At 41.6% G+C, this 20,597-nt stretch overlaps 1 protein-coding gene across 3 annotated transcripts in view; it reads left to right on the top strand.

Moving 5' to 3' along the window:
- Positions 1 to 6,462: 6,462 nt before the first annotated feature.
- The window catches only part of LOC120746571 (CD209 antigen-like protein E), a 38,416-nt gene continuing 24,281 nt past the window's right edge, over positions 6,463 to 20,597 (top strand). The window contains exons 1-6 of one of the 3 annotated variants that reach the window (XM_040051995.1): positions 6,465 to 6,691; positions 7,712 to 7,822; positions 8,679 to 8,810; positions 8,920 to 9,059; positions 9,314 to 9,426; positions 9,706 to 10,449. In XM_040051995.1, coding sequence (XP_039907929.1) covers positions 6,547 to 6,691; positions 7,712 to 7,822; positions 8,679 to 8,810; positions 8,920 to 9,059; positions 9,314 to 9,426; positions 9,706 to 9,838 — 774 coding nt within the window. In that variant the 5' untranslated portion in view covers positions 6,465 to 6,546 and the 3' untranslated portion in view covers positions 9,839 to 10,449. Of the gene's footprint in view, positions 6,692 to 7,711; positions 7,823 to 8,678; positions 8,811 to 8,919; positions 9,060 to 9,313; positions 9,427 to 9,705; positions 10,450 to 20,597 lie in introns of those variants that run through there. The other 2 variants (XM_040051997.1, XM_040051998.1) reach the window with 2 other exon arrangements.

Here is a 20,597-nt window from a genome sequence, read left to right as displayed (position 1 = left end):
TGGATCACCTGCTGAGAAAGAAAAAAGAAAACAAGCAGAAGAGAACAAGAGTAATAGAATAAACAACATCACAATGATATATGGGAATATGACAGTAAATACTAAATATTAAACATTATTGTGCAGCACATAAGATCAACAGAACACAGTGTGCTTTGAGGTAGGAGCCAAAAAGGGTGTAGTTTGTGGGTGTGATCACCCGTGTGTACACCTGTGAGCATGGACGCGCTTGTTTTTTAAAAGGTTCCTTCATGTAATGATTTGCTAGAGGGTTTGGGGGGGCCACAGCCCCGTCCTCCAGGGCATGAAGCAGGTATGGAGGAGATCAAAACTCCAGACATCCAGAGGCCCCCAGAACACAAGAGACCAAGGAAGACCAACAGAGGGGCAGCCGCGCCACTGTCCCAGAAAGAGCTGAGGAGAGTCCCAGATGAGGGCTCACTCAGCAGCCGCGGAGCAGAAGCCAGGGGGGGTTGCAGTGATGCGCCCGTGAGCTCCGCCGGCAGCCAGCTGTGCCGAGTTCCCACTGTTTCAATTAATTGGAATTGTTTGCCATTTTTACAAACGATTCCCTTATCGATTCCAGTCGCCTCAAATGACATCACCACGTTGCGGAGCGTCATTTACCTGGCAGGAAACACGGCGCCTATGCGGCACAAACGCTCAAAAGTTTGGTTATACTTTACGAGAACAGATGACAACAGGGCAACTTGCAAAGTAGATGTTTCATTTAAGGGAGGAAACACTACGAATATGCAAAAGCATTTGCTCACAAAACACGCGATGACCTTAAATGAATGTCGTGATTTTAATTCCGCTCTGGACTCGTGAATCTCAACCCAGCAGCAGCAGTAACGTTTGCACGTCCTCTTCCGTTAATGCGGCAGGTACATAATCAACTAACAGTGCATATTATGTTAGCGCGATCTGTCTTATTACAAAATCTGCCATTACTGTGCATTTAGGTGACCATGATGAGAGAGACAGAGTCTGGCTCAGATGCTGGCAGTTCTCGCTGCAGTCTACCGGCAGCGTCTCCTTTCAGACCAGGATAGACGAATGTCACCGAGCAGTGACTCAGTTTGTGGTCAAAGGCTTGCACCTATTTGCCACAGCAGATGCCCCCGATTTTCATTAAGTGAATGTGTTTAATTGTAGGCAGGGACATTAGGCAAGGCAAGGCAAGTTTATTTATATAGCACAATACAACAGCAAGGTGATTCAAAGTGCTTTACAGAGATATTTAAAAGATAAAACAAATAAAAAGCGTGATTTAAAATGGAAAAAAAAAGAGAAGTAGATAAAATCAGTAGTTAAAATGTAAGTTTTGAAATTTAAGCTTAAAAGTAAACAGTGCAGATTTGGTGCTTTATTCAAATGCAGCTGAGAACAGGTGAGTCTTCAACCTGGATTTAAATAAACTGAGTGTTTCAGCTGATCTGAGGCTTTCTGGGAGTTTGTTCCAGATATAAGGAGCATAAAAGCTGAATGCAGCTTCTCCGTGTCTGGTTCTGACTCTGGGAACTGATAAAAGACCGGATCCAGATGACCTGAGGGATCTGGAAGGTTCATACTGGGTCAGGAGGTCACTGATGTATTTTGGTCCTAAACCATTCAGAGCTTTATAAACCAGTATTCCACTACAGATTACAGATTACATGCCCCAAAATGTATTTGTAACGTATTCCTTTACGTTACTCAATGAGAGTAATGCATTCTGAATACTTTGGATTACTTAATATATTATCAAGCTTTTTACAACTACATGAATGTACTATTGCTGTGTGAATTATTACTTTTACAGAAGGCTACTCGCCGTACTAATACTGACTGCATTGACTAAAACATGGATAACTCTTTCCAAGCGCAATGCGAGAGCTTTTGCGAATACTTTGAGATCAGTTGTGAGCAGAGATATTGGTCTGAAACTAGAGCACTCAAGAGGGTCCTTTCCCTTTTTAAAGAGAATGGTAATAAGTTCTGTTTTCTGGTCTCTGGGGAAAGACCCGTTCCGGATTGCAAAATTAATTGAGCTGGTCGGAGCGGGCACGCTCCGTTTTGCGTAACTATTTTTAAATCCCGGTAGCTCTGCAACCACGTAAGCTAGCGCAATAATTCTTTTGCATATGAAACCGGAGGAGTTGTACTTACATCTTATGCCATCAGCTTGTCCTAGGTCACGGTTTCCTTCCACATAAAGCTTTGCAAATATTGCATAAAAAGCATTTGCAGCAACAAAAACATAATATTCCAGAAACACGCTTTGCCGATCCGATCAGCTGTTCGTAACACTTCCTACATCCATCAGCGCGAACTATCCTATGTCCGCCATGACCTGCCCGAAACCGGAAGTGACGTCATTTTCGCGGAAATTTAGTTTTTTTTTTTTTTTTTACCATCAGGGCCTTGTAAGCCTATACTGGTGTAGTTATGTTTGACTTTATGACTTTCTGTGTGGTTTCTGGGATGCTTAGAACTCAAATTGCACTGCTGGAAATAGTTTATTTTGATGCATATGCTGTTTTTTGCAAATTTGCATTATAATATTTATGTTCATTTTTCCTGCAGTATATAAAAATTGGTCTATTTCAAAAATAAAACTATGAAGACACTCAAAATAAATTTCCTGTGGTGGGAAACTATTTTGTGCAACTTTTTTGTATTCACAGTTTTGAGGGATAAGCCTCTTAAATTTCTCTAACTAGAAATATATGTTAAAAAAACAAAAACAATTTTCAATTTTTTTGTAATTTATTGCACTTTTTTGCAATTTATGTAATTACTATGCACTTAATGCATACATATTATTAGAATCTGGGTTATAATGGTTGTATTGATGTATAGCAACTTGAAATGCTCCCAAAAATGGTACTACAGCATGTAAAAATATAATATAAGATCTGGCGGACTTGGTTCTATGGTAGGTCTTAAAGGGTTAAGGTCTTTCAGCGCTCTATGCAGCTCATCTAGAGTTAATGCGATTACAGGTAGTATCCTTAAAATTGATATTTGATTTATACAGATTTTCAAAAAATGACGAGAAAGTTGCATTAATGGACTGAGGATTTGTCGTATTTTTACCGTTTGCAGCTGTTATAGCTAGGGATGGGTACCGGCATCCAGTGTCATTATGGCACCGGTTTTGACATAAACGGTAGTAACCAGACTGAAAAGCAGCGCACATTTCGGTGCTTTTTTTTCCTGAGCTGTGATACACTTTGGATTCTAGCCAATCATTTTACCTTTCCAAGAATAGTAGGCGGGGCCAGGTACGTACGTTCTTTTAGAGCAGAGCTACAGATTAAAAATGCCCAAGGCGAAGAGGTCAAAGTCTGGCTGTACTTCACAGCAAAAGATGCAAACTCAGCAGCAACAAGTGCTTTAAGCTGATACTGTGATACTGTCAAAGGAGGTAACTCCTCGAATCTGATGAAACACCTGGCGACGCGTAGCGGGGTTTTTTTAAAGCCGAGAAATGCGCCGTATTTGATAGCTTGCTGCGAGACCTCACACCGAGCGCATCTACTGCGGGTGTGGTGCCTGTTATCGGACCCGGAGTTAGCAACATCCCCCAGAAACCCGAAGAGGAGAGTCCTGGCCCCTAGCCCTGCCAGTGTAGCAGAAATGATGAGGATGATGATGCAGCAACAGCCGTTCTTCTCTGCGTGAGTAGCTTAATGTTGTTCGTGTGTAATTTACGTTGAGTACGCTAACCATGTTATTAAATTAATGCATGTAAGCAAACACCGTCGTAGTTACATGCGGCTGTCTTCTTGTTTGATGGCAGATACTCCCTTCACCCTGGCCAAAAAGGCTAAAAAGACCAAAGAAAAAGTGGAAAACGGTTAAACATGAGAGGTTTTTGGACAAAGTTTGTGTTTTTTCCATTGTTTAAGCACTGCTTCCAGCCAAGAGTGATACCATATATGCCCCATAGCTGCAGAAAAGGCTAACATTGTTATCTTTTTACAAACAAACAGCTGAACATGAGAGGTTTTTGGACCAATTTTGTGTTCTCCATTCTTTAAGCACCGGTTCGAGCACCGTTTAAGCATCGGCACCATTTCAAAAGTACCGGTTTGGTACTGGTATTGGATAAAACCTAAACGATACCCATCCCTAGTTATAGCTGGAATATGTGCCCTTGTTTCACATTCTTTAAGCATAAGTGCCAACAAATGACTAGGACGCTCTGATTCAAAATAGTACTTCTGTCTAGTTCTATGCAAGATGAACTCTGATTTGGACAAGGTTATTGCATCATATTCTTCCTTCAGTGAAGCTAGGAGTGTAGACTGATCGTCCGACTGGATAAGTTTTTGCAGATTCTGTAAAGATTCTATCTGATTTTCTGAATTGGACACCTGAGTAAGTTTGTTTTTGCCAGCATGGAGGAGAATGAGATGGAAAAGCCACGAATGAAACATTTTGTAGCCTCCCATAAGACTTGTGGGTCGATATCTTCATTAGCACTGATATCTAAAAGATCCTTCAGCTGGAGCTTAAGCAGGCTGAGAAAGGCAGAGTTAGTTAATACATTGAGATAGATAACCATTTGCACTCACATTCACACTGGTGGGCAATTTCGAATCACCAATTAATCTAACCCCATTAACTGCATGTCTTTGGACTGTGGGACTAAACCAGAGTACCCAGAGAGAACCCCCACTAATACAGGGAGAACATGCAAACTCCACACAGAAAGACTTGTGATGGTGGAACTGAACTCCTTCTTGCTGTGAAGCAAACATGCTAACCACTGTTCCACTGTGCTACACGGCCAATCTGATTACAGTCTTTAAGAGTTTCATGATTCATAGTTCTCTTTCAGTTCTCTCGCAGATGTAATAAATCATAATTCTCTTTTTTTGTTACTCCTGTGAGGCTGTTTGTGGGCAGAGATTTTTCAGATATGCTTAAACATGAAGCTAACTGAAACCAGGTGTTCTGTTAAACACACATTCGGAAATGGCCACTGTTTATAACACAGTTGTGTAAACTGAAATGTCAAAAGTCTGCAGGACCAACTCTGGTGCCTCATTCAATGAACACAGCTCACCATTAATATTATGATCGTTCATTAAATATCAGGGAAAACATTGTTGACTAAGCAACGCTGTGTTCGGGAAACACATGCCAGCTGAACTTAAAAGAAAGGTTTAGAAGACGTATTGTTGTTTTGAGCAAAGAAGGGCTTTCTCAGCATGTGATCACAGAAAAACTGCTTTTTATTTCATTAATAAAATAACATCATGAAAATGATGTGCCAATTAGTGTTTTCCTTGTTTGAACTGCATAAAACATATAATCCAAATGTATGACTTCTATCTTTTTCCATATTCGAAAACATATTTTATAAACACTGGAAGCAGTTTGTTGTGCAGAGTCATTAAAAAAATGATAAATAAAGTCACACTTTAGTGTGTCTCTGTGTTTGTGTGGATGTGTTGGAAAACACTTACGTGGCCAGTTAAAGTGGGTGTCAAAGATTACATGTATTAAAGGTATTAAAGGTAATGAGCCCTGCTCCAAACAGCTTTCATGAAGCTGAATCTATTCAAGATCATATTACTTCATTTCAGATGGCTTATCACCTCCTACGTTATGGTGGTTTTTGGCTGTGGCTGACCTTTGAACATCTTTTTAGGGCTCCTGTTGGCCTGTGGGATATGTCCTGTAAATCTGCTATTCTATGAGATATATGAGAAGGGGACTCAAGTTTAGAAAGAGAGGAGACATAGTTGCACAGTCAAAAAAAACTCTGTGACTATGTGTGGGCAGCATGTTTCACTGTTTCAGCAGGCAGTTTAAAGAAAGGCTTTACGCCGGCTTGATTTATTCTCTGTGTTCTAGTTTACATGTACAGCCAGATTACAAGGAACCTGGAAAGCAGGAAGCAGGAAACCCACACTAGCAGACTCTACTCAAAACCACCCAAAACAGGAACTCTCTTTCTGAGAAGTGATGGTGCTCACCACTGCAGCACCACGCTGCCCTGTTAGTTTCTGTGCTGGTAAAAATAAAGATGAATAAATAGTTCACTCTGACATATTTCCTGTGTCACAAACACTTCTTCTCTCTGCTGCTTCGATGTACTTACAGTTTGTAGAAGGCAGCGTCTAACAAAGCCGTGTTATTACAAACATACTGCAGCTGCTGAGTTAAACCTGTATGTTTGTGATATGATAAGCAGCAAATATTAAAAACAAGTTGTTGGAGGTATTTTAATGAGCACTAAATGGTTTCCCGATCCCACTGGAATCCACAAATGTATTTAAGCTACTGCAAGTTTCTGTCATTTATCATTTTTAATGATTTAATAACTGTATTAATGGAATTTCAGCATTTTTAATTTATATAATGGAACTGGAGGTCTTGCAGGATGTTGTTTGCAGTGCTTCATAACTGACTCTTACACGTATCATGACGTGTCAGATGAAAAGTGACTCTCGTCTGGTTTTACTTCCTCAATATTTTCATTTCAAAACTGTCGGACTTAAAGACACAGACAGACGGTGAAGCTGCTCAAAGATCTTTCAGCTCAAAATGTCTACAGAAATTCAAAGTGTTGAAGATTTCAGGGTGAAATACAGCAGAGGGTCCCAAGAGGATGGAGGAGTGAGAGAGCAAAGTGAGGTGGAGGTGTTAGATGATGGAGAGCAGCACCCTGACGTTGGCCTACAAGAAGCTGGTAAGCAGGAAATCATCAAAGTGACCAAACCAAAGAAAATGTTGATGATGAAAGTGTTGTTCAGTGTCTTTCAAAGCTCTGATATCCGACCACTTTAAGACATATTAGTGTTCGTGTCACATGTCCCCAGAATATGTTTCCAGTTTCAGTCCAAACTGGCACACAGATCATTTGTTGCACTGGGCCTGTTTACTCCCAGTTAGGAGCTCCGTTTCTAACCGTCTGACTGTTTCAGTGTCTGTGGCTTCAAGTCAAACTGGTTCAGCTGCTGCTCTGCTTTCAGGAAGAGGTCTGTGAGTGACAGAGAGAAGCAGCCAATAGGAGCAGCACAGCTCTTTTAACCTGTTAGTTAATGCAAAGCGTTTAAATCAGTATTTCATAGTTGTTCTGTGGTCCGACAAGGAACAGATGGATATCTAAACAAATTCTTTGTTAAGTCAGCTCTATCAAAATGCAGTATATGTGATTAGGAGAAACACAAACAGATGAAAAAGCTTTTAACTTAAAAGTGTTTAAGTGTAGTTTAAACTGTAGAGTTTAACTGTACTAAAGAACAGAGTAACCAATAGAACTCGTTTAACTCATCAGCCCTTAATGTTTCTACAGTTCATGGTTGTTCCTTAGTGTTACATTTGTACGTCACTCATGTGTGCATATGATGAAGCTAATAACTGTTACATCAGGACTGCTAGGTATCCTGTTCCCATGGAAACATTGTCTTCTGAAGTATTTCAAGAGAAATCAAACACACCTGTCCAACAGCAGCTGAAACACGCTAAAAAGATATCAGTTTTCTGATTTCTGTTGGTCAAAATATATTTTGCTGCTGACCACAAATGTGTCTAAAATGTAGTCATGTCTCAACATTGCCAGCCACATTACAAAAAACACATTTTGTGATGTGCAAGAACCACTCGATTTAACATTCCTACAAAGGAAATTAACTAAATGTAAAGAAAAATGAATTCCAAAGTCTCTTTAGTGCCTCATCAGTGGACTCTTTGTGTATTTTCTGCATAGATGAACACTTCCAGAAGAACGTTCCAGCTTCAACAAGAAGCTGGCTCAGAGTTTTTGAAGTAAACCTGGGAGTGCTGTATCTTCTGATGCTGGCTGCAATCACGACACGCTGTGAGGACATTTAATTCCAACATGTATTAAAAATTATTATTATAATTTAAATTATTATTATTTACATTTGACATCTCTACATGAAACTATTTGAAATTTAGACCTGCTTTTGTCCAGTTCTTATTCTCCTCCTGCAGTGTTTCCTCTGGTAGGATGTGATCTTTTATTGGGCTTTGAATACATAGTGCAGAAACATATGTAACGTTTATTTGTTTTTAACATCTATTCCTTTTATGAAGTTAGGCTAGAACAGGGAAAACAAAAAAATCATCCACACTGCTTTCTAACTGGGACCACACTCTCACAGTCTTCCTTGCTGCAGGGGAGGGGTAGTGCAGTGTGCTCAGGGGGCAGGGAAGGCTGGCCAACACTGCAGCTACCATCATTCTAACCACATCTTCCCTATTTCAGTAGCTTTCAGTGGCTCGAACAGAAGAAAAGGGTTGGAGTAGCTGACAGGGACAGGAAGAGCGAGCAGGAGAGAGTTTCTCTGACAGTGTTAGAACAAGCAACAGCAGATGGGCGCTGGGGAAGCATTTTTGATTAAAAAAACACACATTATAAATTAACAAACATCTGGGCTGATTTCTTCCCCACCTACAACACTCAACACGGTGATTCTGTGATTATATCAACAAAGCAGACAGGCAGCAGAATCTGCTGAAGAGTGATACAGGTGCAGTCACACTATGTTAGACAGTGGCTGTCTGTTATCATTATGCTGGCTAGTTAGCTCACTTGAGATAATTAGGGAGCTAACAAGCTAATGTTTGTTTCATTTATTTGAAAGGAAAATGAAAAACTTCCGTCGATGATATTATTTAGTTTTAAATCAGTTTTGTTGCTCTTCAACTAGATATTTTAGTCACTTTGGACAAAGAGCAGCTGCAGAACAGAAACAATGAACTGAGCAACAACTTCAGCCTTCTGGCTAATCACTCCAGTCAGCTACAGGAAGAGGTCAAGCAGCTCAAAGAAAAGATGGAAGGTAAAACACCTTTGAATCACGATATGAAAACATCTCTGTGAGTCAAGTAAAGCCTGTAACTTTCAGCACTGAGTAGAAACTGTATTTAAAACATGTGTTTGACTTTAAGAGAAGTGTCCCGATCGATGGACAAGATTTGGAAGCAGCTGTTACTTTAAATCCACTGAGGCAAAGCACTGGCAAGAGAGCAGGAGAGCCTGTCAGGATAAAGGAGCTGATCTGGTGATGATAAACAGCAGAGAGGAACAGGTGGGTGTGTTTGTTCATGTCTGTGTGATCTTTGATGGAGCTGACAGTCATCTGTTACTTGTGTCTTTGACCTGCTGTCAGTCTGTGACCTGCTTCCTGTCTCCACTCTGATGGATTTCTCTCTGATTTCTGCACAATGGAAGAAAAGTTTCATCACAGTTATTCTTCCTTCAGACATGTTCACAAGATGATGTCACTACAACAGAAGTACTGAATTATGACTGGAGACAATATTTTTATCTCTACTCAAAAAGGAATTTATCAATGAACTGAACCTGAGAGGAGAGTCCTGGACTGGTCTGACAGGCAAACAGACATCAGGAGGATATGAATGGGAATGGGTGGACGGATCAGCGCTGACAGAAACGTGAGACATTAGTTTGTTTCTATTCCAGAGTTATTATTTAGAAGTGAAACGTTGATGTTTTGGAAGATAGATCAGCAATACATGAGTTGAGCTATTTTCCAACAGCCCCACAAACTGAATGTAAAGAAAAGCAGAAATCCTCCTTTGAATGAACAGCTGTGCTTGAACTCTCTTCATCTGCAGTCTGTGATGACGTTCAGTTACAACAAGTCAGTTTGAAGGAATCAGGATTGAAAAAAGTTTACTCCAGCTTAATATCATATTTTATTTCTCTGACAGGTTGTGGGCACCAGCACAGCAGAGTACGAGTTATGATTCCTATGGAGTCTGCTGTGATGATAAAGGGAACTTGAAACAGGCAGTTGAACATTATGTTGGTTACAGCTCGAAGACCTTCATCTGTGAGAAATGAGTTTGGTGCTTTGATGTAAATGTTTGAATAATCCAACCAAAGACACCTCACTATGAAATGTCCTGCATGAGCCTCAGACTCAGCTTACAGTCTTTACTTGTTCATTCTGCATCATATATTGATTACATATGTTATCTAAGGACCTTGGAAAGAAAAGCTTCTGGACTTGTTTAAGTTGCTTGAAGACGTTTCACCTCGTCCACCTCTTGGATGATAGGTGAAACAAAAAAAAGAGGGGGGGGGGGGGGGAGATGTACAATGAACATAGAGAAGCAAGGCACTGATAACTATAACAATAGTAGCAGCAACAATAACAGTAACAAAACAAAACAAAACCAGTCTCAAAAGGAGACTGCTATCCTTCCAGTGATCCCAGTCCATCTTCTCAGTCTTCAGACTATTTAAATGCTTAAGTGCTTACCATGCTAGTCCACACCCAAACCAAAACGCAGAGTATTAGACCGAACTTTGGAATAAATAACTGGCAACAAGTGATATAACAACACATATCCCAAGCATAAATGGGACTCTGTAGAGTTTAATTGTCGTTATTATCTTGTACCTGTTTCAGCCATTCATAGTTACTCTAAACTATGTATTGTCAGTGCAGGGAAAAAAAAGGGTAGAGCGAGTCCTGGCCCTGGACATATATTAAGCGCACGTTTTGGGTCTTTAAAGGTCATTTCTTGTCCGCCCGCGGTAGTAATCCTCAGCGTCGCTGGATACCCCAGTGGACTCCGTTGCAACTGTGAAGTAGATTCCTCACCTCAGTAAAGGCGGCACGCTGTTTATTCACAGCTTGGGTGAAGTCCGGCAGTACGCGAATACAATCACCATCTACAGTTGTTATCACCCCAGCCTCGGCTGCCTTTCTGAGAAATATTTCCTTTTCTGTGAACTAATGACATTTCACTACAAATGCGCGGGTGGCTGGTCATCTTGAGTTGGCTTGGTGCGGAGGGTCCAATGCGCCTATTCTAGAGTCTGCATTTTTTCCGGAGCAAGAGCCTTTTTCAGCATTTCCGACACATATTCAGATGGGTGTGTTCCCTGCTCTCAGATGTGTGGTTTTCAACCTTATCCCGTCTTTTATTGAGTGTCTCAACGACGTTACGCAGCTCCGTTTGGGTCTCTGCAGCCTTTTCATCTATTTTATCCAGCAATTCTTGCTTCATTAATTGAAGCTCCTTCAGGATTGCCTGCTGCTCGTCCACAGTTGTCTCCGTGGCATTTGGGCATGCTAGGCTAGCTGGGCCAGCAACTAACTTGAGAGGCCCTCGTGTCCTGCTCCATCTTGTTGGCTTGAATTTTTTCGGGCATGTTGTCCATAGACCGGGATGGTTGTTTTCTAATATGTTGTTGCTCTCGTATGTGAAGTAATATCACGTAATTTTTGAAGAGTAATATGGTAAATACAAGGTTCAAGGGCAGAGCTCACAAATCAATGTCCTCACATGGTGCTGCCGATTAAAACATCTAACAGAATATAAGGGAATCAGCTCAGGTGTTATTTTTAAGGCATAGAATTAGAATTCCCTAAACAGCTAATGCCAGTTCATGCTTAATACCATTTTGCACCACAAGATGGTACAGTTAGACAGCTTCTAGTCTGCACAGAGATCAATCTTGTATTGTTTGTTTTTACAATACATCATTAATATTTTTGTTTGCTACCATAGGGGTGAACACCCACACTATATTCAGCTGCTGTAAAACTGCAATGAGATTTTGGTTCAAATTTCTGCCAATAAGTTGATTCATTCCCATTCTCATGTTAATTCACACTTTGCATTTTGTAATTTAATGTACTGTATATATCACACACTTAAACAAAACAAAACGTTTTGTAACACTGCTGATTTTTTTCTTCTTTTTATACTGAAAAACATTCCCTTTGTAGTCACTCCTATTCTGTAGCACTACCGAGACAGTGAAGTACCGCAACAGTAACATATGAAAATAAGCACCAAAACACAGCACCAGGTTGTCCCAGTGCACGTATACATTCTTATGAGAGAGGATTGGGGCCAATGGAAAAAAGAAAAACTGGGGACATCTTTTTTTTTTCCAAAGCTTTTTTTATTTACCTCCCTGGTTTCTGAGTCCTGGATTTCGATCCTACTCTGCCTGCCACACAGCGCGCATTGACAGAGATAATTGTACCACATTTTTCCAATATAAAGTGAAGGCTGAACTTCACCTTAGTATTCTGGAGGGCCAGGAGTGACAAAATGATTTAAATAAATATGGTAAATGGTAAATGGCCTGTATTTGTATAGTGCTTTACTAGTCCCTAAAGACCCCAAAGCGCTTTACACATCCAGTCATCCACCCATTCACACACTGGTGATGGGAAGCGACATTGTAGCCACAGCCACCGAGGCGAGGCTGCCGGACACTGGCGCCACCGGGCCCTCTGACCACCACCTTGCCCAAGGACACAACGACCGAGACTGTCCAAGCTGGGGCTCGAACCGGCAATCTTCCGATTACAAGGCGAACTCCCAACTCTTGAGCCACGATCGCATCATTAAATAATTTAAAATTTGTCAATAATAAAGTAAATCTGTCATTAATTAATTAAACATTAATTAATTCACCATGGAATTAATTAATTAAACATTTAATTATATTTTTAATGATGTATTTACTTAATTTATTTTGGCACTCCTGGCCCTCCACACATGCTGATGCACCACTTTCTTTCCTGTGTCAGAAAAAACAACAACAACAGGTGCTTCTTTTTAGTGACTGATGAAAAACACATTTGCGTTATCTGCAAATTATTGCTGCTGACAAAAAATAAATATTTAAGTGATAAACATGAAAAACTTTTTGTCTGTTTGTTTATTTTGAATTGACTTTTATTAAAAGTCCTACTAACTACAACATAAAGCACAAATGAAGTTTGACACGCTGTGTTTGTGGTTTGGTCTGTTGTGGCTTCCTGTTTCATGACTATTAAAAGCTGACTGACTCTGAAAGACACAAAGAGACAGTGAATCCTGGTCAAATGTTTTCACCCATCGAGATGTCTGCACAAATTCAAGCTGCTGCAGATTTCAGAGTTAAATACAGCAGAAGGTTTCACAATGATGTACAAGAGAGAAAACTCAGCCAGCTGGATATGTTAGATGATGGGCAACAGCATGATGTCAAATCACACGAAGCTGGTAAGTAGGAAGTGCTAAAAATTTCAAAAGAAGAGCAAACTAAGATTTTATTGTTGATACTTTAATGAGGTTTAATAGCTACTCGATCTTAAAAAGTTTGCAGAAAAGAAAGAAACTCCATGCCTATAAATTATTTTCAGAGAAGCACTTCAGTGGTGCAGACAGAAGTATAAATACCAGGAAGTCTTGTTATATATTGTGTACGTGTACCCAAAGGGGAAAAAAAAACAGAGGTTGTCTTCAAAGCTAGTTCATTTCAACTTTTATTTTGAACAAATCATGAAGATATTGTTTTTGTAATATTTAATTAATAACAGTTATATCATAAAAGGAGACATGGTGTAGTGTGTAGAGACGAGTGTCAGAGGTGATTTTTAGTGAGTAGTAATAGTGAATAGTGATAGTGAGACCTTGTATGATATATGGTTTGGGGATGGTGGCACTAACACAAAGATTGGAAACAAAGCTGGAGGAGACAGAGTTGAAGATGTGAAGATTTTAATTTGGACTGACCAGGACAGACGGGATGATGGGAAGCACCACAGAAATTAATAAACCGGTGGGACTGCTTTGTTCCCACAGAAGATTGGCCTGAAAGCTGCAGGCTCTGCCTCTCATTCTACTTTTAAATAAATGGAGTGATAAGGAACTATGAGGTCATTCAGATAAGATGACCTAGGATAAGATTCCTCACAGTGTTACTGGAAGCCAAGGTAATGCCATACAGAATACGCATCTGGTCCGACACCATATTTCAAAGATTTGTAGGGCAGAGTACATTAATCTCAGTTTATCTATTAGGTTCATAGTTACCTATGAACATCAATATGGAAGCATCGGGATCTACAGAGGGAATTTTATCTGCAATTTACTGCAAGTATTGGTGATGTTATGACTACAACTATAACTACATCAGAGAGTACTTATGTCTCAACTTGACCTCTTCCAGTTTGATTCTAGAGCAAAGTTGTCCACGGAGGTCAGCATAACCATTATTTCTGAACTCAGCGTTCAACACCATAATCCCAAGTATCATTATTACAAAACTGAACCACCTGTCACGACCGTGCGGTCAAACACAGGGAAGTGGACTCAAATGCAGACACCACACGGTGGCTCGGAGGTATAGTGAAAACAAAAGTGGCACACAGGGAAAGGAGGTGAATGTAAACAAAGCACTACACATGAACTAAGGACGAGAGGGAAAACACTTGACCTCTGAATTAAATCAACCTACTAAACTAACATAAAGCTTCATATTAGAGCACTAAGAACTTGTAACTAAATGCACACTGTGACTGGCAAGAACTACGAGACAAAACTACTACTAGGAATGCTGAGAAAGAAGACAAAGCTATGAAGCACTAGACTTGGCTAGAACAATCTCCACAATAATAGTCAAGCATGAACACAAGAACCACACTGCGTGTGCGGCAGCAGAGTCCAAAGGGGAAAAGTCTCTTTAGTTGGCTGGGGAAAACAGCCTGGGCATGACACTAGGTATTGCCTGGAGCAGGCACACAAGGTAGAGGATTACAGGGTTACGCTCTCAGAGTCATTGTCTGGGTTGAAGGCGAGGCTTGGGGGGAATAGAGGTCCGGGTGAGGCTAAACCAGTTTGCATACACTCACTGTGAAGTGCTGGGCAGGGAGGCAGGCAGGCGAGTAGCGCCGAGTACAGAAAACACACCAGCGATGGGAAGTAGAGTGGTTAATGACAGCAAGATCCAAACCTCTGTAAAGTTGCAGTGGGCGAGAAGACAGGATTAGCTCAAGAAATCACTAAAATAGGATTTACTAGACTATGACTCTCACCAACATGGGTTTACTGTCATTCCGGTGAGGAATGTTTGAGAACGCTGGTCTTAAGAGCCTGCCTGCTGATTACCTACAGGTGCCACAAACGAGGGGGGTGTAGTGACTCTGCCCAGCGATCGATTCATTGGCATGCAGGAAAACCCAGCACTCATTCGGACCATGACACCGCCTTCAGATCCCCCATGCCAGTTGCTCGGGATCAAAGATTTCCTCAATCCATTAGACTTCGTGTTTGGTATGCAGGCACTGCCGTTGCCTGCTGTAGATCCTATTAGTGTGTGGATCAGTGAAGCGATTTCTCATTAAATCCTGCCATACAGCTTGATGCCATCCATCTGAAGGTGGCTAACAACTGCTTAGTTCCATAGCCAGCATTGTTTATGATATTGCTGAGGGGGTTCAGGCCTATGCAGAACCGAAGTGGGGACAGGGCATCTCCTTGGTAGATCCCACACTTGATGGTGATTTGTGCTATGGACTTGTTGGCTTCTAGTGTTGTTCGACACATCTCCATTGAGTTCCCGATGAAGGTTCTTGAGGTCCTGTTGATCCTGTGCAGTTTTAGGTATTCTAGGATCCAGTTGTGGGGCATTGAGTCATAAGCCTTCTTGTAGTCTTTCCAGGCAGTGCACAGGTTGGTCAGTCTGGTCTTGCTGTCTCGAATGACTGCTCCACCTATCAGTTGCTGGTGTTTTGCCCCTCTAGTGTTGCCTTCTGGTAGTTCAATCCCCTCAGTTCTGACTACCTTCCCTCTCTTTGTTACCATCCGACTACACTTCTCCAGTCCGAACGACATTCCAATGTCATTGCTGTATAGCCTGGTAGTGTGGATCAGTGAATCGATGTCTCGTTCACTCTTGGCATACAGCTTGATGTCATCCATGTACAGGAGGTGGCTGACAACTGCTCCGTTCCGTAGTCTGTATCCGTAGCCAGTCTTGTTAATGATCTCACTGAGGGGGTTCAGGCCTATGCAGAACAGCAGTGGGGACAGAGCATCTCCTTGGTAGATCCCGCACTTGATGGTGACTTGTGCTATGGGCTTGGAGTTGGCCTCTAGTGTTGTACACCACATCCCCATTGAGTTTCTGATGAAGGCTCTTAGGGTCCCATTGATCTTGTACAATTCTAGGCATTCCAGTATCCAGCTGTGGGGCATTGAGTCCTAGGCCTTCTTGTAATCAATCCAGGCAGTGCACAGGTTGGTCAGTCTGGTCTTGCAGTCTCGGCTGACTGTTCTGTCTACCAGTAGCTGGTGTTTTGCGCCTCTGGTATTCTTGCCAATTCCTTTCTGTGTCTCACTCATTTATTGACCCATGTGCCTGTTCATCTTAGCCGATATGTATGCCTGACAGGAGCTTCCATGTAGTAATGAGGCAGGTTATTGGTCGGTAGTTGGAGGAGACGGTCCCTTCTTGGGGTCCTTGGGATCAGACCGTCCGACCTTCGGTTAGCCATTCCGGGTGTCTCTCGTTAACGAGCAGCTGGTTCATTTGTGCTGCCAGACGCTCGTGGAGTGCAGTCAGCTTCTTTAGCCAGTAGGCGTGAAACCATTTCGGGCCCTGGTGCTGTCCAACTCTAATACTGGAGACCCTTTCTTGGATATCTGCCCACTGTGATGATTACTGACCCTGTTCAGGGTAGGTCTGCTGTGGTCTATATACACATTCCGCACCACATCTCTGTGCGTTCATCATTTGTTTGAAGCCAGCTCACCTCCTGCAACTACTTTTCCGAGAATACGCGCTTCTTTTGTGGTTCGGACTCCTGACATTTCTTTGGAGGTGGAGGAACCTCACAGTAATTGCTCAAAGGAGCTTCTTCGACATCTTTAAGAGTTCTAAACAAATGTCTGTCCTCCTCCTGAAAATCTTATGTACGCAAACACGCGTTGACAGCGAATGCGCACCTGCGGACCACTTATGTGCACCCCTGGTTATTTAGCTCGTCATATTGCAGCCACAGAAATTCTTTTGTCCATGAAACCATAAAGCTGCACTTTCTTTTTGCCTTATAGTCTGATTTGTCATAACTTCTCTGTTTTGTGGTAAGCTTTTCTTTGGCTGTCACTTCTTCACCCTGACCTGTCTTATTTGGCTCAGCAGAACTGAAATGCTTTTACACGCTCACTCACATAAGCTCAGCGATTCTCTGCGCGATCAACCTCTCACATGTTTAAGCTGCGGGAGATTTCACTTGTCATGTTTGCATAGTAAGCTAACGATTGATAAGACGATGTCAGAGGAATTGGTGCACAAATTATCATCACTCACCAATCAGTGCTGTCGCTCTCTATACACAGTTCACGCGATTGCAAAGTGAAAGCAAAAAACAACGTGCTAACAAGCAAACTGCGCTAACGCACTCATTCCCACCCATGTAATTGAGCATTGTGTGCCACATCCGACATACTGTTTTACTTTTGTCCATGACGCGCTTACCTTCAGGGTCATGCTTCACATGAAAACCAAGATAGTTCCAAACGCCAGATCTGAATGGGGGGGTGGTTCAATTTCGGGTAGCGCTGAGGCAGTTGCCATGTTGCAACGAGCTTAGCTTATGTCTTGCTAGCTTGCGTTGCACTCAGTGGATCTGCGCTTGACAGTGCAGCCTAGGCGGAGTAGTTGAACGCAAATCCACTGAGCGCTCAACACAGACAGCATCGTCAGAATGTTGTGATTACTGGACCGTTCAGGGAGGGCGCTGTGGTCTTATAATATATAATGTACTATACCTATACATCTATAATATATATAATGCCCCAATGATGCAAAAATAACATCGATTTTGAAAGAATTATACTCCTGGATGTTTTTTTAATATCCCCCAGTGTTCAAAGAATTATTGTCTTTATTTATTACTGGGCAACCACATTTTCGCATCAGTTTGTCAGGTCCCAGGGTCAAATCTAATGAGTGGCCTGTGTTGCAAAACAGGTTGATCTGGTGGTGGCTAAATAAATTAAGGATTTCAACAATAGTGTTATGCTTTGTTTAAAAGAAAAATGAAAAAGGCAAGAAGTAAAACAAGGGGAGATGAGGAGGAGGAGAAGGAGTTTTGTCTTGCTGCTGCTGCAGGAGAGACAGGACATGAGATGGTTACACTCTCCTTTTCCTCATATAACTTCAAATCAAACTCATTGTTTAAATTAGGCTCTTCAGATAGCACAGGATAGTGAGAAATGGCCACAAATCTATTATGCTGTAAACATGAAAGCATGCATGTTGCTCAGGGCACACTCAGGGTTTAAGAGCAGCATTGTCCTTTCCTTTTCTGCTCCCGGAGCTACAGACAGCCCATTCACTGGCACTTGAGAGAGTAACTATGGTTACAGAAAGCCTCTCCATGTGTGTATCTCTGAAATTTTCATGTCTCATAAGAAACAAACTCAGGTCATTATGTCCATGGAAAATGAAGAATGCAGAATTATTGACTTTTTATTTATAACTTGAACCTCCTAGGACCTGGCGTCCACATATGTGGACATGCCATTTTGGGTTATTTAGACCAAAATACTCAATATCAAAAAATCTGATAATTCTTTGTTTTTACATTTATCGGGCCCCAATATGCCCAAATATCAAATATCAAAATTAAAAATGCTGCTGTGGAAGAGTTCGGGTCTTAGGAGGTTAATTGTGATTTCCACATTTACATTTTGTTTTGCTTATCAAAGATGTCTATTGTGCCTACACACGATGGCATTCAGAGCTGTATGTATTTTGTGAAGTTATTTGCTTTTTTGGCTGTGAAGACAGATCTCTGTTGCTGCATTAATTATTGACCTATAGCTGGCAAATAGTGTCACATCCTGTACCTTTGACCATTGATCTTTGATGACTATTGAGCTCAAAATACTCAAAATACTTTATTAATGTTTTGGACTAAATTGTCTGAAATGAAATAAGCAGGGCAGCACAGTGGCATGGTGGTTAGCACTGTTGCCTCACAGCAAGAGTTCAGTTCTCCCTGTGTTTGCGTGGGTTCACTCCGGCTTACTCCCACAAGACATGCAGTTAGTAGGGTTAGGTTAACTGGAAACTCTAAATTTCCCATAGGTGTGATTGTGATTGGTTATCTGTCTCTATGTGTTAGCTCTGTGGCCTGTCCAGGATGTACCCTGCTTCTCGCCCTAAGACAGCTGGGATAGCCCCCCCACCCGTGACCCTGACAAGGATAAGAGAAAGGGGATCGATGGGAATAATATTTCATTATATCAACTCACTTGATTTGGCACTATATAAATAAAATAAAGTTAAATTAAAGAGACTCAGCTCAGAATAATTTTATGTGGAATTAAAAAAAAATTAACAACTGCCATCAGATAAGTCAGGAAAATTTTGCTGAATTGTTTTGAAATACTTGGGATTTCGGTTTAACTTGACGTAAGAGTTACATTTTAATGAATGCTGATACATACCCACAAATAAGGTCTAGGTTAAGATGTGGGGAGCAGGGAATAAAAGAGAAGGACACCAAACAGAGCAGCATGGTAAATAATAGGTTTTTTTAATTAGCAGTTTAACACAAAGAGATGGCAATGGCGCTTTTTCAATAAGAACAAAAAAGGTCACAACCCAGTGTTGTGTGTCTAAAGAGGTGAAAGAAAGAACACCAAAGATAAATGCACTTCTGCGGCCTACAGGCCCATCCTAATCACCAATCGCGGCACACACCTTACTGCCACTAATGCCCACAAGCCAACACTACTCACTTGAAACAGCAACCTCGCCACAGCTCCCACATCTCCAAACTGCAGCAACAACAACCACACCATAGGACCTCTCCACTCCCTGGAAGGCAGTGCAAAGACAGTCGGACTGAAGAAGTCACTTGGATGAGTGACAAAACGTCACTGAAAATGCTACGTCCAGATGAACAGAATCAACTTTGGAGAATGGCACAACAGGTAAGTCAGTCAACTAAAGATGTTGTTGTGTTCGGTTAAGCATTAAGCTGTTTAATTGTTGGCTAGCCTGTGACAGAGAGGTGTAGTGGTGCCTTAACTAGGTGGGACAAGACAACTGTAGCCTGCTAGCTCTCCTGACGTTTGTCTCTGCTTGTGTATTTGCTGACCCTTCTCCAATTCTAAAATGGATGAAAAGCTTAGAATGTGTCTGACACGCCGTCAGTTGGTGAAGGAGGAAAGAGAGAGGGAGTTCCAGTTCAGGAGGATGGAACAGCTATCACGTTGCATCAGATAGAGCTGATGAGCTCTTGGCCTACACCTGTTGGTGCACAGGTGTTTAGGAGCTTGTTTGTGGGCAATGACATTCATCTTGTTCTAGTTTTTTCTGAATCAAGTGTTCATAGTTTCTTCATTGCATTTGAATGCATGGCGACTTCGCTGCACTGGCCTCAGGATGTGTATTGTGTAATGTTGCTGTGTACGTTGACAGATAAGACTCATGAAGCTTGTTCTGGTCTGTTGACAGAGGACTGTTTAGTTTACAAAAAGCTTATGAACTTGTACCTGAAGCCTGTAGGCAGCATTTCCGAGGTTTGAAGAGGTCAAAAGGCCAGTCATACCTTGACTCTTTGCTAGGTGGTGCTTTGCAAGCTTGGCTAATGATTTGGCTTCATTACGTGAGCTAATGCTTGTGGAGGAATTTAAGAACTCTAGCCCTTGTTTTCCCAGCTGTCATAGGGAGAGAGGCAAGAGTGCACCAGGTCGCCATACTATTGCAGGGCTGACACAGACTGAAAATCACTTGCAAGCACATTCATGTGTATGGGCAATTTAGAATATTCAGTTAACCAAACCCCACT

This window comes from Simochromis diagramma, unplaced genomic scaffold (genome assembly GCF_900408965.1).
Source record: "Simochromis diagramma unplaced genomic scaffold, fSimDia1.1 OVJJ01000171.1, whole genome shotgun sequence".
Taxonomy (NCBI): Eukaryota; Metazoa; Chordata; class Actinopteri; order Cichliformes; family Cichlidae; genus Simochromis; species Simochromis diagramma.
Note: the sequence above shows the minus strand (reverse complement) of the source record. Positions and strands in the feature narration are given on the sequence as shown.